This window comes from Sprattus sprattus, assembly GCF_963457725.1.
Source record: "Sprattus sprattus genome assembly, contig: scaffold_48, whole genome shotgun sequence".
NCBI lineage: Eukaryota > Metazoa > Chordata > Actinopteri > Clupeiformes > Clupeidae > Sprattus > Sprattus sprattus.
The window spans coordinates 80,571-103,070 of NW_027666913.1; the positions used below are offsets into that span (position 1 = coordinate 80,571).

General features: G+C 42.4%; 2 protein-coding genes across 2 annotated transcripts in view; both read left to right on the plus strand.

Moving 5' to 3' along the window:
• Positions 1 to 6,348: 6,348 nt before the first annotated feature.
• On the plus strand, positions 6,349 to 13,797 carry LOC308382565 (beta-1,4-galactosyltransferase 1-like; the record flags this gene model as incomplete). The annotated part of the gene is made up of 6 exons (XM_080860963.1): positions 6,349 to 6,394; positions 7,022 to 7,257; positions 12,460 to 12,647; positions 12,981 to 13,103; positions 13,229 to 13,333; positions 13,668 to 13,797. The coding sequence occupies 6 exons, from the start codon at positions 6,349 to 6,351 to the stop codon at positions 13,795 to 13,797; spliced, it is 828 nt and encodes a 275-aa protein (XP_080717089.1).
• Positions 13,798 to 18,310: 4,513 nt separating this feature from the next.
• Positions 18,311 to 22,500, plus strand: part of LOC308382567 (ubiquitin-like protein 7) — a 5,309-nt gene continuing 1,119 nt past the window's right edge. The window contains exons 1-9 of the mRNA XM_080860965.1: positions 18,311 to 18,372; positions 18,871 to 19,049; positions 19,214 to 19,333; positions 19,627 to 19,709; positions 20,137 to 20,221; positions 20,413 to 20,470; positions 20,585 to 20,718; positions 21,222 to 21,271; positions 22,017 to 22,193. Coding sequence (XP_080717091.1) covers positions 18,875 to 19,049; positions 19,214 to 19,333; positions 19,627 to 19,709; positions 20,137 to 20,221; positions 20,413 to 20,470; positions 20,585 to 20,718; positions 21,222 to 21,271; positions 22,017 to 22,193 — 882 coding nt within the window. The 5' untranslated portion in view covers positions 18,311 to 18,372; positions 18,871 to 18,874. The remainder of the gene's footprint in view (positions 18,373 to 18,870; positions 19,050 to 19,213; positions 19,334 to 19,626; positions 19,710 to 20,136; positions 20,222 to 20,412; positions 20,471 to 20,584; positions 20,719 to 21,221; positions 21,272 to 22,016; positions 22,194 to 22,500) is intronic.

Consider the following 22,500-nt stretch of genomic DNA (forward strand, 5'->3'; position numbering starts at 1 on the left):
CAAGCATTTCGTGCCTTTTGCCAGAAAATGGACTTAAAATTGAATAACAACTGCACTCGTCACTCAGCCTTTCTCAGTTTATGACGAACCCTCTTTTTTATACATGTCAACAAATTGACTTACCATACCAAAATGACAGAATTCACACTATCCGTAAACACGTATCCGTAGATTTGTTCAACACAGACGCGGAGTCCTACGGCACAATTTTCATTCCTTTCTGTCTTCTTGGACTGTAGCAAACACGTATATCCTTAAAAAAATCGTGAAAAAAAACTGTTTCAAAGTTGAACGATTTCAAAGTAGCCTAGCGGTGGATACATTTGTTGGCTGTATTGGGCTCCAGTGGTAAGTAAACCACTCCTATATTCATTCGGGTGCTTTGTCCTGAATGATGTCACAGGGGGACGAGATCCCAGCTCTTACCCCCACCCCCGTGTAATGTTAACCATTTCGGCTGAGCAACAAGTCCAACGGTAGGGGCAGTGGCGGCTCCTTATAAACTCAGGTGGGGCAATTTTTTTGATAATGATTAAGTCGACCCATTCAGTACATTAAGTTAGCCGATTTACTCATATCCTACAGCAAACGCGAGGAGGCTGGACTGTTTTTGTTGTTTGTTTGATTCCTATCTTATTTCTGGTTTATGTCTCACTTCATAAATCTTGCTGCTATGACACCTGAATTTCCCTAACGGGATAAATACAATTTTATCTTATCTTATCTTATCTTAATACCTTTTTGTCCACTATTGGCAGCACACAACAGTAATATTTCCCCTCAATTTACAGGTGGAACGCTATGGGAGAAAGTTGCATCCAGGAGCCTTGATAAGCAAACATGATGTGGCTCCACATTAAATGATCCCACTTTTTCATTATCCACATGTCTCAAATATTGTCTCTCAAATATTGTATGATGTATACAATATCATACAATATTTGAGACGTGTGGATAATGAAAAAGTGGGATCATTTAATGTGGAGCTATAGCTTAACAGGACACATGATATGTCCACTAACAACATAAAGAAGGGGCCAACATAAGTCAAAACCAACAATATTTATTGACTGATCTTGAAAGTCTTGGCTTACAAAAGCAAAATAAGTAATTTAGTGTTAGTGTAAGCAAAACAAATAATTCAGTGTTAGTTCACACTGTGAAACCTATGAATACAGACCGCGTTAGCTTCACGACCGCAATTTTCTTTCGTTCAAATTTCCCTCCCTTTGTAGAAACCTGTTGTATGGATACATTTGGTCTATGTTTTGTGTTTTTGTTCAACAGCACAATAACTTAAGTCACCGAACAGGATATACAGTGCACATATACATTTGCTAACACAGCGCAGGTACAATTAATAGTTAATAACAGCGACTTCATGCAGAGGCTCTGACTTAGGGGCCCCCTGAGCTCATGGGGGCCTGGGCCCAGTATGCCTGTTCGGTAATCCATCCCTGGGCCCACCTGCATGAACAAAAATGTCCCTTAGACATCCAACCGACGCAACAGAATTGTCTTTTGTGCAGATTGTATGCACTGAATATTTTAAACATAAAGCAATATCATGAGTGGAAACAGCTTAGCTAGTTCCTTAGATACTGGTGTGTGCATTGCTTGTGCTTGCCTTCTCTACCTCTCAGCTAAACACATGAGGGATGACATAAGAGTTGCCTTTAACATACTTTGGCATCACATAGCCTCTTGCGCTTTATGCATCTGTCATATAGGCCTTCTTGATTTTTTTTACCTGGTCTTCCATTTATACTGTGTGTTTCCCTTTGCTGCAGCTATCAGTGACAAACCTTCCCATAGCACCGAAACTGCTCTGGTGAGGGTGGTAAATGACCTCCTAATGTCATCAGACTCTGGCTCACCCAGCCTACTAGTCCTGCTGAGTCTAAGCGCCGCTTTTGATACTGTGGACCATAATATCCTGTTTCGGCGCCTCCAGGAGGTGGGAATTACAGGCACTGCCCTGGACTTCTTTTATTCCTATCTCTCAGGACGGCAGGAGTATGTTGCCCTTGGCAATATCACCTCCAGCATAAGGTGCGTTACCTCCGGTGTCCCCCAGGGGTCAGTCCTGGGGCCCCTGCTTTTCTTAATTTACATGCTACCCCTGGGAAACATACTTCGAGGTCATAACATCCCATTTCACTCCTATGCAGATGACACAAATCTACATCCGAACTTCACCCGACAAACAACAGGCACTATCACAGACTACCAAATGCCTGGATGACATACAGCACTGGATGAGCAACAACTCACTTCAGCTAAATGGTGGCAAGTCTGAAGCCATTCTTATTGGCACGCCCCACCAAATTAAAAAGGCCGGTATCACCCAAATCACCATAAATTACCACCCCACCCCTCTCTCCTCACTCGTCACAAACCTTGGTGTCAAGCTGGACTCTTCATTGTCCTTTGATGCACACATCAAATCCATCTGCCAAACTTCATTCTACCACCTAAGAAACATCTCAAGGCTGAGACCCTCTCTTCCCAAACATGCTGCAGAAAAGCTGGTGCACGCATTCATCAGCTCCCCTCTGGACTACTGCAACTCTCTGCTGGCAGGTCTTCCAGCAAAAACCATCCAGAGGCTGCAGTATGTTCAAAACAGTGCTGCCCGGGTTCTCACCAAGACAAGGAGATCCGAACACATCACCCCAGTCCTCAACTCCCTCCACTGGCTTCCAATCAACCAGAGAATACATTTCAAAGTCCTACTTCTAGTTCACAAGGCCATAAACACCACCGGTCCGGCCTATCTCCAGGATCTCATCACCCCTCATCTCAAACCAAGGACTCTTAGGTCTGGACAAGCAAACCTTCTTTCAGTTCCCCGGACAAATATGTCCAGAATGGGAGATCGTGCCTTCTCCTCGCTGGGGCCACGACTCTGGAACAAGCTCCCGGAGAACATTAGGGCTTTGGACTCCATCACTACTTTTAAATCCCACCTCAAAAGCCATCTTTTTATATCTGCCTTCTCCTAAAGTCCTGGTTTCTGTTTTTCTTTTATTTCTTTTCTGTATTGTTTTGAATGCACTGTTTTAAATTGCTATTGTGACCCTGTTAAGCACCTTGAGACATCTTTGTATTGTGAAAGTGTGCTATACAAATAAAATGCATTATTATTATTATTATTACTACATTTTCAGCTAAATCAAGCGTTAGCGTATTCACAATAACTCTCAATAGTTTGCTGCTAATGCTTAGACCAAAAATCCATTGAAACACATGGTAGCTAGCTAGCCTCGCTGCTAATAAGTACAACGTTATCGTGCTGATATGCTCCCACACGCCACCCTCATTGAGGCAAAAGTAATGTTTTCCTCTAGTCTCTTTCACTGCAGTTTTATGTAAGGTCAGCCATTCTAAATAAGTTCTACGTGAAATACATTTCCTATTTAATGGATAGAGATACACCCCATCTAAGAAAACACGTAGGGCAGCCATGTAAGCCACACACATAACAATACTACAAAACAGTAGTTAACTTTTAACTGCTATTTTGTATAGATCCATATAGAATTTCTATGAGATTGTATAGGTGGCAAAATCTGAGATCTGTTTCTAATCTCATAGTTTCTCCTCAGTTCTGTATCACTGACTCTTTGTGCCCCCCCCCCCCCCCCCCCCCCCTCTTACTCACACAGACACAAATATACACTGACTCAAGCTCTCTCTCTCTCACACACACACACACACACACACACACACACACAATCCCATTCACTCGCTCTCACCCTCTTACTACTGGCCATTGTTTTAAATTATAGTGCATATCCTGAGACCTGTGCAAGGCTAACATCAGTGTTATGTTGTTGTAATAAAAATGTCCTGAATAAAAAACGTTTCTGCAATAGTTTTGCAAAGCTTGTCGTATTGGTTTCAACAGGGCATGGCGGTAAGAATGATGTCCGTCAAGATCAACAGGCATTAGGCTACTTTGCATTCCACGTAACAATGCCTCGAGCAAAAGGACAACAAAAACATGTGATGTCAAGAAATGTGGAGAACGTTTAGTTTTTTATTTAAACTAAGGGTTTATTATTCTTATTATGTTTAAATCAGTTCCAAGTTCCACAAGTTAGTACACAAATGTTAATATTTCTAATAAAGTTTGCCTGTTAAATATAACATCAACTACATTTTTCAATTTATGGTGGGGGTGGGGGGGTCTGCCGGGCAGTGTCCCTACCAATGCTGAGACCAAACCTACGCCCTTGGCCTCGAGGAGTTTCACTAATGTTTAAGTTTATAGTGCACCCCATCTAAGAAAACACTGTAGGGCCGCCATGTCAGCCACACACATATACAATACTACAAATCAGTTCTGTATACATGCATATAGGACTTCTATGAGATTACAGACACAAATATACACTGACTCAAGCGCACACACACACACACACACACACACACGCACACACACACACACACACACACACACACACACACGCACACACGCACACACACACACACACACACACACACACACACGCACACACACACACACACAGGGGCGGAGTGGGACACAAAAATCCACCGGGACAATTCTGACTGCACCGGCCCACCACCGGCCCACAACGTGCCCAAAACTGGCCCAACCCGCATCCCCTCCACCTCCCATATCAACTACACAAACAAACGGGCGGCTTTTGATCATTATTGTTAGATTTAGTGTTGATGTGTGGGTGACAGACATGACAGTGACAGTGACAGTGTATTTGTATATGTACATTTATGGAAATACGGGACAAATCGCGTCCCGTATTGGCTCAAATGTTATGCTAATTCGCAACAATGTGTCCTGTCAACTCACTCGCATTTAGTTGACGGCTGGTTGAATAAATCCGTAATTCTTGTACATTTTGATGCACTTTCCTCCAGCATCCGCCTCTTTATCAGTCTGGCCTTTTTGCCCCCTCCTTTCTCCTTTCTCTTATGTCCCTCAATCAGGTCCACTTCACCTGCTCTCTCTCGCTGATAGCCGCTAATTTATCTCCCTAGGTTCACTTGATAAAGGCACAACGATACGCATTTCCCATGAGGCAATTTGCTCCGACCATTCTACATTCAACAAAAAACGAATTCAATCGCTGGCCAATTTATATTTGTGGTCATGAAAGTAGCCTAATGAAGCGTCTGAATAAAAAATAATTACATCAATATAGGAGGCTAAACAAAAATCAGAAGGTTGGATTAATGGGAGTGAGTTTGACACACACCATAGGTGTGATGTACAGAGACAAATAGAGCTATAAATAGTGGTTGGACTGAATCACAGAACTCTCAGAGAATTTAGAGATTTTCACGGGACCATGATTTGACGTAGGCTACATGTAATCTCGATGGGCCGCTCATGAATTTGACACGACGGCTGCGAAGGCCGGTCTGCAGGCTGGTTCTCGATAGATTATTGGCCGACCGGCCTACCGGTCCTCCCGATGGCCACTCCGCCCCTGCACACACACACACACACACACACGCACACAAACACTCCTACTACTACTGCCCATTCCTGAGACCTGTGCACCTGTGCATCCCTCAAAACTCGCCCCACACCGCCGCCACATGTCCAATGGCAATAGATAGCTTTCAATGTTTTGTGCTTATACACTTTTAAATAGACAGTAGTATTTTCATCTTATATCAGTTGATTGACCCCGAGCTTTGATGTGAAAATGATAAAAGGCCATTAGAACCATAGTTCATTAAGGTACTTTTACTTTTAATACTTAAGTATATTTGAAGGCAAATACTTTTATACTTCTACTTAAGTGGAAATTCAAAGTGCATACTTCTACTTTTACTGGAGTAATATTTTACACCAGGTATCTATACTTTCACTTAAGTACATAGTTAGTGTACTTCGTCCACCACTGCATGTCCACATTGCTGGCAGGTATGTGGCTGCAGCCTGCTTTTCCAGCCGTAGGCCCACCCCTCACCTGAGGCCTGATTGACCATCAGACCTGTTTTACCAACCTGTTGCAGATGAGCCAGGCACTCATGTCCGAGATCAGGGAGAGACAATTCTGTTTTTGATTTCCTTCACTAAACTTTAGAAAGAAAAAGAAATAACAAAAAAGGATAACCAAATTAGCCATGGCTTTTTTGCTGCCTGCTCTCATGACCCATTGTAAAGCCTGGATTGTGTTTGCCTTTCTTTGTGTCATTCACCTCATCTTACTTCTGTTCTACATCTTGTACTCTGACAACGGCCTGTCGAATTTCCGGAGTTCGAAATCGTTATCACTACAAAATACCAACCTGATGAAGAATGAAAGCAAACAGATGCTCTCTAGTATGTTGAGGATGAATATAAAGAATATGACGACTGAACTACCAAAGTGTCCAGAAACTCCTCCTCTGCTGGGTAAGTTGTATGAAAGATTCTTTGGTCAATACTAGCCATATGACACAGACCTTGTGGCATCTAGTAGAGCTTTAGCTATGACATGAAGTACAGTCTAAGATACTGATTATCAGTGTGTAACATCACTTTGACACTGACTGTGGTCTGTAATTATACAATAACTGTAATGTGAGCCATGGAAGGTGTAATTGAAGTGGTGGTCCAAGTACTAACTGAGAAAGATACATTCCATAATAACTGTCAGTTTCGATATTTAGTTTCTCTAGTATTTTTGAAAAAAGTGTTTTCTTCAAAAAAGTATTTTTTTTTCTAAAAATATGATGTCCTCAAGCTCAGATTGTGTGCGGGTGTGTGTGTGTGTAAGAGAGAGAGAGAGAGAGAGAGAGTTAAAGTACAAACAAAATATGTATGCAGAGTTTATATTTGGTGAAAACATGACTTAAAATGTTTCTATCCCCCTCTCTCTTGCCTTCCCTCTCTATCCCTCCCTTTTCCTCTCTGTTCCTATCATCCTCACTTCTTCCCTCAATCATTTCTCCCTCCTCTCTCCCTCTTCCCCCCTCTGTCCTTCCCTATCTATTCCTCTCTGTTTCTTTTCTCCTCAATCCTTCCCTCTCTCTCTACCAGTGGGTCCCCTACGAATTGAATTCGACCACTCAGTGACTTTTGAGGGCATAAGGGCGCAGAACTCTGCTCTCCAGCCTGGGGGTAGCTGGCGTCCCACAAACTGCATTGCCCAACAGAAGGTGGCCATAATCATCCCCTTCAGGGCCCGGGAGTCCCACCTCAAGCAATGGCTCCACTTTCTCCACCCCATCCTTCAGAGACAGCAGCTTGACTACCGTGTCTACATCATCAATCAGGTAGGCAACTATTAGTCCATATGTACATTTCAAGAAAGCACAGAAAATGAATAAGCAAATACTTAATTCATATGGTCCTACACACATAATAATCAGTCAGGATTACTTCCCATTCCCAGTAAGGCTCAGTCAGTCACATAGGCCTACATCATCAAACAGGGAGCCACCCACCTGCTTTCTTGAACACTGGGAAAACATAAACGATGAATTCCCATTCCCAGTAAGGCTCTGTCACATAGGCTTATCCTTGACACATCTAGGCTAATCCATTTTTGTTTAGAACACACCTGGGTTTATTGGCAGTTCATCAAGGTTGGCTTACTAAGTCTACCTGTAGACTTGTCAAGAACAGATGTTTTCATAACACAAGAAATACCACTTTACATGCGTCTTATGTAGATGGACCAACAAGTAAAATTAACAGGTTTTGTACTGTATTTGTAAGACGAATGAGACTCTAAAGGCGCTCACATGCTTATCCGATCGTGCTCTCCGATCTCACGAGGCACGCCTTTAAACGCCCTCCTTGAAGTGGGACCACACCTTTGAGCACCTCGGAGAGCCATCCGAGGGTGTCGGATGGCCTCTGGAGCACCGCTTGAATTTTCTCACTATCCGATCCGACTATCCGATCCGAGCTGTCCGACACCCCTGGCTAAAATGACGTTTCCTGTTTCGTTCCCTATGACAGCACCTCCGTTTTTAAAAAATCTCTGAGAGATCGCTGGGAACCTGGGGCTGGAGGTCCATGAGTGCATTAGGAGTTGGAGGAAGATCAGGGACAAGTTTGTAAAAATGAAAAAAACTATGAAGGGCACCAGCGGCGATGCAGGAGGAAAACCGACATCTCCCTTCTTCCTTGCTCTATCGTGGCTCTCGCCGCATATAAAGCATAGGGAGACGTCGTCTAATTACAGCAATAATAAAAACATTTCTTGGTTTTCGAACAGCCTCTTTGTGTTTGAGTTAGCAGAGCATGCAGTGTAAATGATTAAATTGTAAAATAACCTGAATTGTAGACGTAAAAACGCAGAACTGTTTGTGTGGTATAATAATAGAAAATATTCGGCAATAACCGCGTGCTTGGTCATTGTCGTTAGTAATTCATTTCACAACAACAGCCTCTGATCATTAACTGAAAATACACGGATAAAAACAAGCGATTTCTTATGTTATAGTTTGTTGTTGATGATGTAATGGCCTTGTAACATCATAATAAACCGTTGGTAATCTCCACAGCCCCTCGTAGAACCATGCAGGTAGAGGTGAGTCGTACAATCATCAGATTAGAAAGGGCGTGTCTCTCGTGAAGTCGTACGAGGTGAATTGGATAACCATGCAAATGCCTTAAGGCTCAGTCACATACAGGGGCGGAGATCCCGGAGGGACGGGGGGGACACGTCCCCCCGTCGCATAACGTCCCCCCCCCCCAGCAAAATTGAAAATATATATATATACTGTATATTGACAGGTTATTGGATTCGGGATGCGGACCCGGGTCACCGGCATGGTAACCAACGCTTAACCCAGTGTGTTATTGATTCTACAGTCTCGGAATTTAAACAAATAAAACAATAATAAATACGAGAATATGTCTACATTCATTGTTTCCATCAGGTCCGCTTCACCTGCTCTCTCTCACCTGCTCTCTCTCTCTCTGACAGCCTGTCAGTCATTTCCCTACTTTCACTGGATAAAGGCATTTCCCATGAGGCTTTGCTCCGACTATCCTACATTAATTTATGAACAAAAAAACTAATTAAATCGCTGGCCAATTTATATTTTTGGTCATGAAAGTTATGTGAAGTCTGAATAAAAAGAATTAGATCAAGGTAGGAGGCTAAGCAAAAATCAGTAGGCTGGATTAATGAAAGTGAGTTTATCTCACCATAAGTGAGATGTTGTGAGACAACCAGTGCTATATTTATTGGTTGGACCACCTCATGTCATATCAATGGGTTTTTCGGAGATTATCACGGGATCTTGACTTGATTTTATTCGTTTTAACTCAATGGACTGTTTGTCACTGTTATTGGAGAATTCGGTATTTAGCAGCTAAGTTATGCTAGCTCTCGTGACAGCAATTTTTTTCATGTCCCCCCCCCCCCCCCCGGAATTACTCTCTGAAATGCTCCCATGTATTGACCCCCCCTGCAATGAAATGGGATCTCCGCCCCTGGTCACATAGGCTTATCCTGAACAAATTTAGGCTATTCATGAGCAAATGCAGGTCTATTGAAAACAAATGAATCTGGGTTTATTGGCAGATTGTTTATCTTTGGTGTATTAACGTCATAAACCTGAGATTGAAGTTCAGCTTTGTTTATTTCACTGGTATGAGCCCAGATGTGTTAGTCTCAATACACCACTAGTGTTCCTCACACAGTCACTTATCTATGACTAGGCATGAAACATTTTTGGTTGTTCTTTGTTCGATTTTGGGAGTAGGATATTACTTTACGATATGAATGGGTTATTATGTTCACTTCTGAATGTAGGCTTCTCTCCTTTTGCATTTACATATCAAGAGGAAGAGAGAGAGAGAGAGAGAGAGAGAGAGAGAGAGAGAGAGATGTAGACCAGGCAGACGGGGAGAGGAGAAGAGAAGATGGGGTGGATGAGAGACAGAGCATTTTTGGCATTTTAACTTTTTTGTTCAGATGGGAAGACATTGCGAGAATCTATTTCTCTCGTGTATATAGCCAAGTGTTGCTGTACTATAGGCTAGTCTTTTTCTTTCAAATTCATTCATTCTTTCATTCCTAATTGTCAATTCTGTTGCAGTATAGGCAGGATCCTTTTTTCATTTCCCTCTGGGCCCTGATAAGGATTTGAGCATGTGTTAATGAGTTAAATATTCACAATGGTAGCTTGGTAGATACCATTGTAGTTTTGTAATACTTGTATTGTCTCTGTTGACAAAAATGCACTAATTGGGCCCTGACGAGGTTTGGCCAAATGCTGTTATGTTTTGTTTACCCAATAAACAACATAGCATACATTTTCCTTGTCTTAACTCATGTATAATACTTACAAAATGTCAGAATTACAGTTATGCCGCTTACATAATGTAGCCTATAGTATTTTTTGACAGGAAAGACATATAAGATCATTTTAAAGTCCTAATGATCAGCCTACTTATTTGTATGTCCCGCAGCTGACATGGAACGCTATTAACCGGTTCAGGAACTTTTGTTTTTCTAACCGGTTCAGGAACGTCAATTTTAGGGTTTAAACGGAAAAGTTAAAATACTGTTTCTGTTCAGAACGAACCAATTGGGAAAATGTTTTGGTTCAAAGCCCTGGGGAGTAGGGATGGGTATCGTTTGGGTTTTTTTCGATACCGGTGCTTTACCGATTCTTTTAAAACGATACCGGTGCCTAAACGGTGCCAGAACTGTTTTTAAATCGTACAAAACCACGATTGACGACCTTAAAGGCTTATTTATTGCCAAGGCAAATAGTTTTCTTCAAATTGAACAACATATTAACTGTTTAAGGCAGGGGTTTTCAACTGGTTTTGTCCCAGGGACCACCATTCTGACTACAAAGTATTCGCGGCCCACTGATGTACCTGCGCACGCGTGTTTGTAACCGCCCCCCCGTCGCCACAGCCCCTCCCCCCGCACAGATATTCTGCCTGTAGCACTTGTCAGTGTAATTTCTCCGCTGAATATGGGTATACATTAGTATATTTCAGGCCATGTGGCTATTCAGACTATTTAGATTGACATATTTTTCTTATTTAAGAAAGAAAATATCAATATGAAAAAATATTTAATGGTGAACTGATCAACATAGGCTCATGTCGCGGACCCCCTGCAATGCCGTCGCGGACCACCAGGGGGCCGCAGACCCCTGGTTGAAAACCCTTGGTTTAAGGTATACTATAAATACAAAACACTTGGCTTCAAACCTTTTAACTTCAAACTATGAACAATATATTAACTTTTAACAACTGTTTACAGTATACTTAAAGAAATATAAATAAATACAAAACACACTCTGTACACACACTACAGCTTCACACTTCAGTAATTCTTTTGCAGAAATATGAGCATTTTTGCCTTCAGAGTCAAAAATGTATTATTTTGTTTGCATTTATTTAAACCCACTGGTTTCGTGAATGTGTACTGCCCCTTAAAGAGTTAAGGTTTAGGGCTGCTGGCATTTCCGTTTAGTCTTCAGTAAGCGATTTCTGATCTGCCTTTGCCTCTTGCCTTCTCTCCCCCCTTCACACCCAATTTTGTTGTTGCATTGGCTGCAGGTCGCGTTGTTTTTATCTTTTTTTGAGAAATACAGCCACACTTTTGATCGTTTACCTTTCGTGCAAGGCTGCCTGCTCTTCGCTATCATAAGACTGTTGCAATGTAATCAGCAATGAGCGTGAGCGACACAGGCCAGAGATTAAATTGGGAGATGGAGCAGTTTTATATGTGCCCCACGAAATCTCCTAGCAACCCAAAAAAGTATACAGATCGTACTCGGACAGATCGACGCCAATAACGTTACTGCTCGTTAGCTATCACTAGTTTAGTACTGTTTTGGAACCAGCCTCCGTGTTTGATGTTGCCGCCTGAAATAATTCCTGTTTATAAGACAACATTCTCTCACACACACACACACACACATACATCAATCCGTCTCTTTATAACACACACAAACACACATGTACAAACTAGCACATTAACATACCTCTGCACATTTAGCCACTATTTCACAGTAACCACACACTTTTTGCACACGCACATACACACATCCCTTTCACACACAAGGCATATGCAAGTGCGAGAGGTGTTTAGAAGTGTGTGTGTGTGTGTGTCTGTGAGTGTGTGTGTGTGTGTGTGTGTGTGGAGAAGGGGAACAGATGCAGCCTTACTCTAGACGACCAACCTGGCAGAAATGTCAACTTTCAATTATTTTCAATTCATCATTCTTTCAATTCTTTTCGATTCAATTCTTTTCAATTCAACACAGAAAAACAGCCTCCTTGGAGTCAAAGACACATCAAAGCTGGGCAGAACTATATAGCAGAAGAAGAAAGAATACTGATTAGATCCAGATACAAGTCACCTGAACATGACTGTAGCTGTTGTGCATTCATTTGTCCACTAGGTGGCTCCGAACCATATTCTTTGACCTCAAACTGAGCAGTGACATTTTTCTGAGGCGTGTTTGTGGGTGTGTGTGTGTGTCTTGCAGTATGGAGAAACGACGTTCAACCGGGCCAAGCTGATGAATGTTGGCTTCACATGGGCTCTGAAACAGTACGACTTTGACTGCTTTGTCTTCAGCGACGTGGACATTGTCCCAATGGACGACCGGAACTTATTCAAGTGCTACAATCAGCCCAGGCATCTCTCTGTGTCTCTGGACAAGTTTGGCTTTCGGTAGGCAGTTAGTTTGATGTACTGCCCATAGCATTGTCAGGGATTATGTTGCTACAATAATATTACAACAACAACAACAATAACAAACTAGCGAAATGCTATACTGCTGTGTCACCTCTTTTTTTGCAAGTAATGCCGGAATGATGTCATACAATTCTACAGCTATTCATAATGGTCACTTCAGTTCATTATTACATGGAACCAAAAAGTTGCCAACATTCTAACGACATGCTCACTTGTGATCCCGCTCATAGACATAATATATACAGTATATATGTCTATGATCCCGCTCATCAAAGGGTTAAATCGCTTCCTGTTCTTTGCTCTGTTGAGGCTTCCGTATTCTCGGATCTTCGGAGGAGTGTCAGCCATGACCAAGGAGCAGGTCACGAAGATCAACGGATATCCTAACAATTACTGGGGCTGGGGAGGGGAAGATGACGATGTCTCAAACCGGTAAACAGAATAACACACACACACAACACACACACACACACACACACACACACACACACACACACACACACAAACACAACAAAAAGTGTATAAAGCAAACACACTTTGTCATCCCCTCCCTCTAGTCTGTCCATCAGAGGTATGTCCATCTCCAGACCTGACTCCATCATAGGGAGGTGTCGTATGATCAAACACGGCAAGGAATCCAACAACCCAGGCAACCCAAAAAGGCAAGTCCCGTCATGGTCACGACACGCACAGGCATACACACATACACACGCAGAGAGACACACACACACACATACACACACGCAGAGACACACACACACACGCATACACAGGCACACACACATACACACGCAGAGACACAGACACACACATAGACACATGCAGAGACACACACACACACACACTCACACATACGCGCAGAGACACACGCATACACACGCAGACACACACACACACACACACACACACACACACATACACACACACACGCATACACACGCAGAGACACACTAATGCTTTATTCCCTGATGCATTCTCTTTTTGTGTCTGGTGCAGGTTTGATTACATAGCACACACTGGAGAAACCATTGACCAGGACGGTCTCAACTCCCTGAATTACCAACTCCTGAGCTTAGAGGATTATCCGCTCTACACCAATGTCACAGTGAACATCGGTACGCCTTGACAACTGAAAACACGTACTGCTACAAGGACATCTCTAAGTTTACCATATCGCCTTGAGACAACTTGAGTGTCCCACCAAGCTGCCTGGACAGTACTACTGACACTTTGACAGGTTGTGCAGTTTAACTCTTTAGTGACGGCCCCTTTAAATTTCGGTCACTCATGACTGGTCATGTATTTTGTTACATTCTTGTTCTATTTCACTCAATCTCCTTTGCCATGGTACTGAAAATGATGTTTACAGTTGTCAAATCACAAGGGAGTGTCTATTTACTTCTCCCAACCATCCAGGAACAGTTTAGTGATGAACAATGCCTTTTCCAGCATGATGGAGCACCTTGCCATAAGGCAATGAGATAACTAAGTGGCTCGGGGAACAAAACATTGATATTTTGGGTCCATTGGCCTCGAAACTCCCCAGACATTAATCCCATTGAGAACTTGTGGTCAATCCTCAAGAGGCGGGCGGACAACACAAACAAAAATAACTATTACTGACAAACTCCAAGCATTGATTATATGCAAGAATGGGCCACCATCAGTCAGGATGTGGCCCAGAAGTTAATTGACAGCATGCCAGGGCGGATTGCAGAGGCCTTGAAAAAGAAGGGTCAAAACACATATTGACTTTTTGCATTAACTTCATGTAATTGCCAATAAAAGCCTTTGACACATATAAAATGTTTGTAATTATACTTCAGTCTTCCATAGTAACATCTGACAAAAATATCTAAAGACACTGAAGCAGCAAACTAAGTGAAAATGTAAATTTGTGTCATTCTCAAAACTTTTGGCCTCGACTGTAGACTTTATGGTATAGCCTAGTCTTGTATAGTCTTTATGGTCTATATCAGTGACCTGGGATTGCTTTGACAATTACTGGCTAGGCTTCATGCTGTATATGATCTGCATTGCTTTGACAATGTTGTGTTTTAAGAGATAGCCATACAGCAAATAGTATTTCCTCTTCAAGAGTATTTCAATTGATCTTGTGTGTGGTGCACTGTGTAGGTTAAAATCTCCAGTACTCTCCAATCTCCTCCTGACTTCAAGAAAATCAGTACTTCTCTAGTGTTTCCATTCATTCAATAAGTTAATGAACAGCCCATGTATGTGTGTGTGTGTGGGGGGGGGGGGGGGGGGGGCACATTGTGACATCCACTGTTCAAAAGTGTTAGATGTATCCTAGTAATATTCATCTTCCTGCTGTACTTGTGTGAGTATCTGTGCAGTTTCAAGGCTGAGTCATTTAATCTAACAGAAAATAGCCTGTAAAAATGGCTCCTGAATGAAAATGTTTTGTTTTTTTCATAATTTCAACAATAAAATATGGGACACGTTTTAAAAATCATGAACATTTTATATATACGTCACACGTTAAGGCAAACTTGATATTTTACTCCTTTTGAACTACAAAAAAGCTCAGGTCGGGTACATTCCATGTCCACTATTGTTAATGATGATTATTCTATAAAATATCTTCAAACCCAATACATTTTATACATCAACTTACTCCATGTAATAACACCATGCAATTTTTGTTTTGCATTTTATGCATTGTTTTGCTAAAAATGTGTCTTAAAGTGCATAAATTCACAAATTCGATTTCCAAGTTAGAATATTGAGTAAAAACCATTAAAATAAATAAAAACTTGTTATAATTAAGTTGAGAAGTCTTAATACTAAAGGAAAGTATTATTTAAAAAAACTGACTTTATTATTTAAATACTTTTAAAAAGTTATTTTTGTATGTCCACAAAAAGCCTGTCAACTTAGTTACTAAGTATATTTCCCACTGTAACTCAAAAATGGTTTGTCCTTAAACCATTTTACCTGCATCATGTGATGTCATTTTCCTCTGTGGTGGCAATTTTAAAAACACCATGGTGAATCTCCTCTATTTTTTTTTAAATATTTGATGTAAACCAGCATGTTACCCATGAGTATATTGCATCAACTATGTTCGGTACACTGCTGTGGCTCAGAGTTTTTGATCATAAAAATGAGATGATAGGTGAAATTCTAACATGAAGGAGTTTAAGAAAATGACATGTGGTCTTGTAGCCACCATTTTAGTTATTGGATGAAATAGGGAAATTGTCAACTAAGTGACCCGTCAACTAAGTTACACCTAGTAAGTAAGTAGTACCTTAGTACAAAGTAACTTAGCTAGTTGACGGGTCACTTAGTTGACAATTTCCATTTTCTGAATGTCATCAGACATAATCACCTAATAATTGTCATTAACAGTCTACATATCTTTCAACACACTATAAACCTGGTTTAACCTTCTCACTGAACAGATATTTAAGTATTATTTCATTTTTTTGAACATTTCTACTGGTGAAACTGGTGTAACTTAGTTGACAGTTTGGGAGGTAAAAGCATTATTTAAGTTAAAATATATAAAAAAAACAGTCCATGTTTAAGCTTTGCAACCAACAGATACAGTATGTGTCACTGACAGGTTTAACTAACTCGGGGCTTTGTTTGTTTATTTGAGGAAGAATAAGGTCCATACATTTTTTTCACCATGAAATGTACCCTAAATTATAGAATCACCCATACTCTTTCTCAGACACAGAGAAGAGTTCTGAATGGGAACATACAGTATGACTGCTGACGGAGTCAAAATAAACTCTAATCCTACCACACCCATTTCCCGGATGAAGCAGTGGAAAAACTTTGGAAAACAATTCCAGCCATGACCACTTTAGTAATTCCCTCCATTTGCTTGAGAAATATGATGATTGTTTCTTGCACCATTATGGTAAGGCACAGAGCAATTGGAGACTCAGTCCACAGAAACTGCAGTGTTAGGATGTTTCTAGTTCTGGCAAACCGGTTAACAAATCCATTTTATGTGCAAATAATGTACATAGGTCTTTACATATTCAAAACAAGTAAATGTAGTCATTTCGCTCAAACTAAAGTATTGATGATGGATATGATAACCATATAAGAAACTGACTAAAATTCTAAAGTTAAAGTCTGATATATCACACACTGAAACGAGGCTAACCATTCAAACTCAATTTATAAATCTGAAAATAAACAAGCCATCTTCACAGGAGCTTGCATCGACTTGAGTGTAGGCTATTGATATAGGCCAAATTAAACTATTTTCAGAAGCCATCCATATGCACTTCAGCTCTCATATGCACCAATGAAGTGCAGTGTTGTTAACTACAGAACCTAACCTAGTTTGTTTCAGCTGGCTCTACTGTTTTCAAAGAATGTCCACTTGTCTCTTCAATCCTGGCAACTGAAGCCCCCTCAGAGTCTGTTCTTTCTGACGTGGCCCCACAAGAGCATTTATGTCGCACTGTCTCCAGTCTCTCCTGGAGATCGTGGAGTTCCTCTTCGTGTTTCCACTGCATCGCCTTCAGTTCAGAGCGCATGTTAACATTCTGCACACGAAGGAAGTCATTCTCGTCCTTGAGATTAGCAATTATAGTCTGGGCAATTTGAGCTGTAGTGGCGGTGATGTCAAACGACCTCAGGTTCATGATGGCCTCTACTGTGCCTCGTTCCCAAGATCCCTGTGGATAGCGTCCCTCGATACTGAACGCCGTCTGTGGTGACTGAGAAATGTTGGTAGGATCTTCGCCTCTGTCAGTTTCCCCGACAATATCTTTGTCGCCTCTTTTCCGTTTGGGAGTATGCAACGCTCCAGAGGTTTCCTTACCTAGGTCACTTGCTGAATCTCTGGAATACAAGTTTAGGACAGGTTCGGGGTTTTCTTCTGTCGGCGCCCCACCAATAAAATGTTTTGAACAAATAACCATATTCTTTCTTATGAAGAAGTTATCGGGTTTGCCAACAGCTCGTAACCAGGCTTGCTGTTCCTTGATATCTTCCGGAAAGCTGAAAAAAGAGAACGGCTCCTCACATTCACAGACGTTGTGCAGGTGCAACGGGTGTATCGTGCAAGCCTCCCGTCTCCATGCGCTCAGGTCCCTTTGGCTACTTGTACAGCCAGGAACTATGCAATCTCTCCGACCACTGATTCTATACATATCACAGATGAGATTATGCCCTGGACCGCAGCCTGTATGGCCAACTTGTTTCTTTATCAAACGTCAGCCCTCCACTGAGCTACAATTTCAGTTGTCCACTTTGCCCTGCTTCCCAGGTAACATTCATCTCTACGGAAAATGTCTCACAGGCTGCAGTTTACAATATTGTACTTTGTCAGAAAACGCGATATGCCTGATGTTGACGTTACCAAAAATGGTTGCTATATACCCTTCTTCTTGTTTAAATCAGTGACTGGCGAACCGAGTTCCTGGTGCATTGCCGCCATCTAGTGTGTAGGAGTGTCCCAATAATTATGTGAGAAATGTTTTATCTGTTTACGGTACGGAACTGAATGAACACATTAAAATTATTAATTCCATGCATCTGGCTAGTGTGACATTAATTTATCCATCGTTAAATAAGACACAATAGTTTCCTGTATCAATTGACCAATCCCAAAGATATCGTCTTCTATCATGTGACCAAACACGGAAATAGTAGCCCACACACTAAGCACAACCTTATTGTTATCATAGCCGGTTTGGTGAAGTAAAAGGTAATGTAACATGGTATGGTGGCTTACATTGTTTGTAATTTATAACCATTAGAAGGTTGTTTATGTATGTATATTAACAGGAATGTGTAAACATAACGTACTGTTTTATGGATGGAACACAATTAACAAACTGTTGTGACTGGCTAACACATAGCTCGCTAAAGTTAGCTAATGACTGTTGCTTGTTTTTGTGGTTGCCATCAGCCTGTACAGGAGGGCTGTTTCTGTATGAATGATTATATTACTCTGCTGATTCAAATTAGGTTTAGCTTGCTTAGAATGACTGGTCCTAGTTCGTCAAACACATCGGCAAATAATTGATTGTAATCACACGTCTTCGATTGATAACTGATAGAGGGGCGCATATTTCATCCTGGAGAATGACTGGCCTGGCAAATGCCACCATCCCTGTACCGCCTTAAAAGATATATTATGGTCCGTCATACATGTAGCTGGCACACACGTTATGGCACAGTCTCTCTTTGTCTTTTCCAAAAGGGGTATGGCAACACCAGACTGGTACCTCTCACTGAAGCTGGTAGATCAGCCCAAATCCGTCTTCCAGTTCCCTGAAGCAGAACCCGGAGATGTAGCGCCGGGTGGATACCGAATCGCGACGTTGAAACAGCTGGTCGCCGCACAGTTATCAGACACCTTACCGGATCCTGAACTTATAGGTCAATAATAGAGTTGACCTTGCTTTTGGCAGTTTTCTATTCAAATTTACCTCAAGAGCTTAGCTCTTATGGAATTTTATACTGACTAGCAAATCATGTTTACCTCTTTGCCTGAGAATATAGCCCAGTTTTAATGTTCTTGTCTGTGTGTCTTGGTTGGTCAGAATTTGTGCACTGCGGCCGCAAACTGAAAGACGAGCAGACTTTGGAGTCCTATGGCATCCAGTGTGGCTCTACTTTGCACATCCTCAGAAAGAGCTGGCCTGAGCCACAACCTAATGCTGGTGAGATACCAGAAAGTGAAGTACACAAAGTGGACTCAAACGTAGATCTCTTCCAATATTGCAAACACCCAGTCAGATTAAGTACCCTTTTTTTTTTTTACCCTCGATCCTTTTTCAATTAACTTTTGTCAGGGAGTCTTTCTATCATTCAAGCCTATTGAGAAAATATATACAGTAAAATGTACACACAGACATTCTTCCAGGCTTCTCACTCCTCTCCTCTCTTCTCTCCTCTTCTCTTCTCTTCTCTTCCCTTCCCTTCCTCTCTCCTCTCCCCCTCGACTCCACTGTAGAGCCAGTGAATAAGGCCACAGCTGCCAGAGAGTTCCGCCTGCTCCAAGCTGCCCTCCATTCAAACGCCACCTACAAAGACTCGGTACGATCGGGTCCCTTTTGGGTGCTAACTCATCTGATCGAACTCTACTGTGTCGTACAGTGCAGCACCCTGAGAATATGTCAATTGTTAGTGCACTTCATTTTGTATCATAGACTACTCTCATGCATGCTGCCTCTCTGCACTGTGTAAGTATGTCCCTGTTCCACACACTGTCATTATCATTCTCTCGATAAGCTACATCAAGTATTTTCAGAAGATCACTGATGAGTTCAGTCAGGTATGCAGAGGAGGGGCCATTGAAACACAGACACAGGGAACAGGACTGAAAAGTCCCATATAACACAGCTGCCTTAGTTTTGACAACAGCAAGTATATGTGTTGGTGAATAACAGCTGAGAGCAATGTCCATGCAGGACAATGTACAGATCTCTACCCTAAATGTTGGTTTGATGCACTGTACTAACAGGTGTTTAAGATGCTTGCCAGCAAAGAGTCTCTGGACCAGATCATTGTGGCCACACCTGGACTCAGCTCAGATGCAATGGCTCTGGGTAAGGGAGTGATAATACACACACACACACACACACACACACACACACACACACACACACACACAGACACACACAAAACCACAACCACATTAAAAAAAAATGACAAATAAATCTCACAATAAAAGGTGACAGATTGACCGGACTTTGCTTCAAGACAGACTTACCTGTTTGGGTTTCCTCTGTTTCTTTAGGTGTGCTTCAGGACAAGGATCTTTTTGTGCAGTTCACAGACCCCAGCATGCTTGACATGTAAGACCCATCTGTGGCGCTATTTTCTATCTCCCTCTCTCAGCTTTTATTGACTGCCTCTCAGCACTCTCTTATGTTCTTTCTCTCTTTCTCTTTCTTTCTCTCCCTCTCCAGGCTGGTGCAGTCCCACCCTGCCCTGGTGAATGCCATCATCCTGGTTTTGCACTCCGTGGCTGGCAGCATGCCCGCTCAGGCCGGCTCCAGCTCCAGCCGAAACGCCACAGCCAGCTCCTACAGCGAGATGCCAGGTGGGTGACACAGAGGGCAGGGGGAAGAGCATCAGGGGGTGGGACATTTGCTGTGTTCGGTCATCTTGAGTTAACAGGTGTTAATTGTTGGACTGTCTGTGTTTGGAGGGTGCTGGTGTGTGTGTGTGTGTGTGTGTGTGTGTGTGTGTGTGTGTGTGTGTGTGTGTGTGTGTGTGTGTGTGTGTGTGTCCTTAGGAGAACTAGTTTTGGTTTGTTGTATCCCACTGTGTGTGGTTGTGTGGAGTTCGCTGAAGGTAAACTCACTGTGTGTGTATAAGTGTGCACCTTTGTAAATGTGTGTGTGGTTGTGTGTGGAGTTCGCTGAAGGTAAACTTGGTGTGTATAAGTGTGCACCTTTGTAAATGTATGTGTGTCGTTAGAAGACCTAGTTTTTGTGTTTTTTTTAGATAATTGATGTTCGTTGTATCTGTGACTGTGTGTGATTGTGTGGAGTTGGTGTGTATAACTATGCACCTTTGTAAATGTGTGTGTGACTTTGGCAGGTGGTTTCCTGTTTGAGGGCATGTCGGAGGATGAAGACGACTTTCAGTCGGTGAGTCATCATGGCAGTCTGCTGCTCTAAATAAAACGGCACCCATTCATCACACTCCCAACGCTCTGAAAGCACCAAGCAGAGTGGTGCAGGTGAAGCCACATACTGGGTGGATCTCAATGCTCTTAAATGTAAGAGAGCTGTCTACAACCTTGGTGTCTCATCCAGACAGCTGTCTTGCGCGAGGTTATTATGATTATTTAAAAAAAAAAACGTTGTTTACGAACGTTCTTTTATGACGTTAGTATGCTGAAAGAACGTAGGTTACTTTCACATTCAGTCTTCAACCTGTCGCCGCAAGGCCTCATTCATCAGAGAAATCAGACCATGTGAACTCCCTTCAGTAGCCTCTTGTGAGGATTTATTTAGGTATTTATTTATTTATTTATTTGAAAATGAATCATACTCACTCGAGTGGAGTTCCTGTTTAGGGGATGAGTTTAGTGCTGCATGAACTGGCTTTAAAGGTACAGTCTGCAATTCTCATTCCATATACTTTTTTGGCAAATTGCTTCACACGGTCCTCTGGCTGTGTATTTAGTGTTTGCACTCCAAAAAGCTGTAATGTTCGTATACAGTCCTTGTTCTTTTAATGGTAAACAAACATGGTGGCCCGCAACGAATCATAAGCAATCCCAGCCAATGAGTCCAGAACCACTGCTCTACACCATCCTGTGTCCTCCATTTTGTTTCCTCCATCTTGTCTCGTCTCCATCTTGTCTCTTCTTGTGTCCCCCGTGATCAGGGCAGCCAAGCAGGGAGCTCCAGGAGGCACGGGGCATCCTCAGGGGGCCGTCCAGCCAGCCTGGCTCACAGCGGGGCCACGGGGCCCAGACCCATCACCCAGGCAGAGCTGGCCACCGCCCTGGCCCTCGCCAGCACGCCCGAGAGCAGCGCCGCCACCCCCACCACTGGACACCAGGTGAGGGAGGGAAGGGGTGCACACACACACACACACGTACACAAACGTACACACACACACACACACACGTACATACACACACACGCACACACACAAGTACACACACACAAACACACACACACACACCCACACAACACACCCCACACACCACACACCACACCCCACACACACACACACGTACATACACACGTACATACACACACACACACACACACACACACACACACACACACACTATGTCCACACACACTTTCACCCACATTCCTGTGCACACATAGACTGGCATACCAGGTTGCATGTAGATATA